This window comes from Delphinus delphis, chromosome 9 (genome assembly GCF_949987515.2).
Source record: "Delphinus delphis chromosome 9, mDelDel1.2, whole genome shotgun sequence".
Classification (NCBI taxonomy): Eukaryota; Metazoa; Chordata; class Mammalia; order Artiodactyla; family Delphinidae; genus Delphinus; species Delphinus delphis.
This window is the reverse complement of record NC_082691.1, coordinates 43,669,767-43,674,508: the sequence shown is the minus strand read 5'-3', so window position 1 is coordinate 43,674,508 and position 4,742 is coordinate 43,669,767. Positions and strand designations below refer to the sequence as shown.

Sequence of the window (4,742 nt, the reverse complement as noted above, 5' to 3'; positions counted from 1 at the left end):
TAACTTTTCAAAGGCATGTGTACCTCATTTCCGGAATTAGATCATAATTTTCTTGGGGAGGAAAATGAAGGTTTATAGCTGTTAATATGCCTAGCAAATAACTAAGCACTTTAAAGTTACACGTTTATAATTATATATTTATACACAAACACACAAAATTAAGCTTTGGGTTTTTGCATTTTGAACCATAGAGAATCATTCTGTTAGCAATCAAAAATTAATCTAGTTCCTGTGGGGAATACTGGGGAAGGCTAGGGAGTTCAGGGGGGGCCGATCACTAGAGCCATAACTTGTTCAGGTTCCTGCAATTGAACTGCCTGTTTTGCAATTTGATCAGCTTTGCTGTTCCATCCATCCCTCTGATGGCCCCTACAGGGGATGACGGCTACCTGGGTCAGAAGCTGCACTGCTTCTAAAAGAGCCAGAATCAAATCTTTATGTTTTATGGGGGAATTTTTAGCAGTTAACATTCCTCTTTCTTTCCAAATGGCAGCATGAGCATGTAGCGCGTGGAACCCGTATTTAGAGTCAGTAAAAATATTTAATTGCCTATCCTTCCCTAATTGCAAAGCTCTCATTAATGCAATTAGTTCAGCCTTCTGGGCTGACGTCTGGGGTGGCAGGGCCTTGGCTTTTATGACTTCATTTAGACTAACTATGGCATACCCCACCTTTCGGGTTCCCATTTGCACAAAACTGCTCCCATCAGTAAACCAGTTGACCCCAGATCTGTCAGGAGGTTCTTCTAGAAGATCAGACCTGCTGGAGTAAGTTTGTTCTATGGTCTCTATACACTGATGCAACGTCTCCACTTGCGACTGCCGGAAGCAGAGTTGCTGGGTTCAGGGTTTGGCACACCTTTAAGGTAATGTCAGGGATGTCCATTAGGAGGGCCTGATATCTTGTTAACTTTCTTCCTGACAACCAATGATGTCCTTTGACTTCCAGCACAGATCGTACCTGATGAGGGGTTAACACATCTAAGTGTTGTCCCCAGGTGAGCTTGGAAGCCTCATTAACCAACAGGGCTATGGCTGCTACTCCCCACAGGCAGCTTGGCCATCCCAGGGCCACTGAGTCCAGTTGTTTTGAAAAGTAAGCCACTGGTCTCTGATCTGGTCCCAGCTTTTGGGTCAGGACTCCTAGTGGATCCCTGACCTCTCATGAATGAATAGGATAAAGGACTTGTCCAAATTTGAGCTGGTGCTCTACGGGAAGACTGGCAGTTAGATTTCACCCAAATGCCACCAATTAGGATTAGGATATAAATATCTTCTGGTGTTTGTTCATACTTTCACAGGATAGGTTGAAGCCTTCCCCACCCAAACTGAAAAGGCTATGGAAGACTGTAAGTCCCTTTTAAAAGAAATAATTCCTTGGTTTGGACTTCCAAAGTCCCCCCAGAGCAATAACAGACCCTCTTTTATAGCCAAAATCACACAGGGGCTCACAATGGCTCTAAGGATAGACTACAAGCTACACACCTCTTGGCACCCCCAGTCCTCAGGGAAGGTAGAGAAAATGAACCATACTTTAAAGAAAACCTTAGCAAAGCTCTACCAAGAAACTCATGAACCCTGTACCAACCTGCTTCCTATTGCACTCCTCAGGGTCCGTGTAGCCCCCAGGAGTAGTCTGAGACTTAGTCCATTTGAAATGACCTATGTGAGGCCTTTTCTTACTACTGACATTGTACTGGATGAGGAAGTGAACCAGGCCCTGAGATATATTCTTAATCTAGGACAAGTTCAGAAGGCAATCCAGGACTGTTCCCACAAGGCACTGCCAGCTCCCACTAAAACTACAGAGGAAGGAGCAGTTCCTTCACAAATAAACCCCGGGAACCAAGTCCATCTTAAAACTTGGAAAGAGGGGTCCCCCCAAGACCAACTATTGCCAAAATGGAAGGACCCCTATAAAGTAATTTTAACCACCCCCACTGCTGTCAAACTGCAAGGGATATCTCTTTGGGTGCATTTGTCCAGACTAAAGCTTTTACCTCCAGAAACCCCACAGGTCACCTGTGAGCCAGTGGAATATCTGAGCTACCTATTCAAAAGACAGGCACCATTGACAGATAAGTAAAATGATGTAGTGGGTTGGCTATTTGAAGCCTTAAAGGGACCTGGGACCCTCTCTTGTTTCCCTGGTTGATGTGGTTCTTGACAATCGTCTGGGGCCCTTCACTACCTTCTGGCAGAACAAGGTAGAGTTTGCGTGACAAGTAATACTTCCTGCTGCACTTGGATCAATGTGACAAGACAGGTAAAAGTTAATATTAAGGAAATATGTTTCAGACATGGAAAACACAATATATTGGCTTCAAAATTTTTTTAAAGGCAAAATTAAAATGAATAAACATTAAAAAAAAAAAAAAAAAGGAAATATACACCCGGGCAGAGTGGCTTCACAATCTTGGCAGGGGCGAGACCTTGTCTGGTCAACAGTTAAGGAAGCCCAAAGTTAATCTGCTTCCTTCCCTTTCTAGGCCCTTTAATGGCTATTGTTCTTCTCCTTCTTAGCCCTTGTTTATTCAACCTTTTGGTTAAGTTTGTGTCTTTTAGGCTCTAACATTTTGAAGTAAGGCTCATGATGGCTCAAGGAATTCAGCCCATTCCAGCAGAAAGTGGCCCAGGTCCTTACAGCTCCTTGGAACAGTCAGTGAGGGGCTTCTACACCTCTAGGGTAGGCTAGGGTCTGCGGCCCCTGTCCAGCAGGAAGAAGTTCAGAAGAAGAGACCTTTGGCCTCTTACCCCTTAAGAATAAGGGTGTAGAGTCTCTCAGCGGGGAATGAGACAGGCTGGGACCTAGGACCCTTTGCTGCAGTGCTGCAATGCTTGCAACTGGACACACGTCTCTTCCAACAACAAAATACAAAGAAACTATACAGGACTAAAAATAACTTCGTGCATGCACAGTTGGGGCAAATTCTGGACCAAAAGATATAAAAGACCAAAAATAACTCAACTGCCCCTTCTGAAGAGTCAGGAGCAAATGCAGGGTGTCGGGAGAAAAAGCAGGGTACTGAGCATGCCCCCTGCCCACAACACCACTGGAGGGGTGGGCAAACGACCTAAACCACCCCTCAGGCCCAACCCCTGGACACACCCCTACCCTCGTCCCATATAAAGAACAAGCTTGGCCCCCCTCAGTGAGCGGGCAAGAAAGGAAAACTGTTGTTTTTTCTCACTCCCCCCTGTTGTAGCAGGGGCCCCAATAAAGCCTTGCCTGAAAAAAAATTAATCTAGTATTCAAATATACGCATGCTGTTTTTTAAAATACATGTAAAACTTTTAAAACATAACACACAGAGTAATGTTATAACATGATTTCTTTGAAGGAAGATAATAAAAAGATATTTATATTTGCTTGTAATTTATAAAGAACCTCTGGAAGAATAGAGAATAACAGTGCTAGTGATACATTACCTTAAATCTTGCTAATCAAGCATACTTCCATCATCACTCCCTACTCTTTTTGTCAGGATTTTTAAAAAATATCTAAAGTGGCCAAAGCAATGTTTTTCAGTAATGCTTATTACTCAAACTTCTATGAATCTAAGTGGCAGCTTCAGTAAAGCAAAACTCCCCAACCATTCCTCCTAACCTTATTGGTTCCCTTGCTAGTAAAAAGGGTGTGAAAAGTGATTAAATTCTCATTTACCCAAGAACTCTCTCAAGTGATGTTCAACTCAAGATGTCTGGACTATAGCTGCTAACAACTGCCGTAAGGGGGAAAGATGCACATGAGAAGAAGAATAGAAAATTATGTACAAGCCAAGTATACATTTAAATACTTCCTTTTTGAGTTGAGAGAGGACATAGAAATGCACACTAAGAAATAGTTAAATAAAATGGTTGATTAATTATGCCCTATTAACTCCATCTTTGCCTTCAACGAGGAGGGTAGCATAAACATATATCATAGTATTCTGGTATTTTTAATTAGTTTGAAACTGCAGAGAATGGAGGGGAAAGCAAATATTCTTTAAGTTTCCTCCGCTTTGGACTTAGAGCCTCATTTTAAAACCAGGGCTCTAAAGTTCAGACCCGGAAGACTTAGGATGAAAAGAGAGCAGTTATCTAGGCCAGATCTTCTCCATGCACTCACTCAGTGTGTTACATTTAACAGAACTGATGTACCTTTGCACAGGAATGAGAGCCAAGCCACAATAACAGCAGCTTTGTCTTCAGTCTGAATACTCTTTAAAAGAGAGCAGGATTTTTTTTAACTAATTCAATAAACAGTAGCATAGTGAGTCATTTGAGCAAAGCTGGGTCTATTCTCAGAAAATGGGGGTACCTCAGCAAGGCCATTAATGAAATGACTACAAAGAAGTATAGCTGGAATAATTGATTTGGATCACTAAGAAGGTCAAGTTGGACACATCAGTATTTCGTGATCCTATTAGTCAGTCAAAGATAAACACAGCACTTTAATCAAATGTAATTAAATTATTGCTGTAAGTCTAAGTCTTAATAACCACAGCCAAAATGCCAGATGAACCACAAAAAATTCTCCTAAGTGTTTAAAAAAACCTCAAAACACCATTCTGTAAATTAAATGAAACTCTTTTCATGTTTGTTCCCAAATGTCTGTGTCAATGTATTTATGGGTATGGTATATATATGGAGTTAGAGTCTGAAAAATGATGTATGGGTATGGTGTATGAAGATAACATATATGTATGATTTATAAAAAGTATATATAGTCTGAAAAATTATTTATAAAAATGTATCTAT

The 4,742-nt window shown here is 41.4% G+C and overlaps 1 protein-coding gene across 1 annotated transcript; it reads right to left on the bottom strand.

The window, feature by feature from the left end:
- Positions 1 to 260: 260 nt before the first annotated feature.
- Positions 261 to 1,063, bottom strand: LOC138414165 (ribonuclease H-like). Its single transcript, XM_069540998.1, has 2 exons — positions 1,025 to 1,063; positions 261 to 836 (listed from the first exon to the last, which is right to left on the bottom strand). The coding sequence occupies exons 1-2, from the start codon at positions 1,061 to 1,063 to the stop codon at positions 261 to 263; spliced, it is 615 nt and encodes a 204-aa protein (XP_069397099.1).
- Positions 1,064 to 4,742: the final 3,679 nt, after the last annotated feature.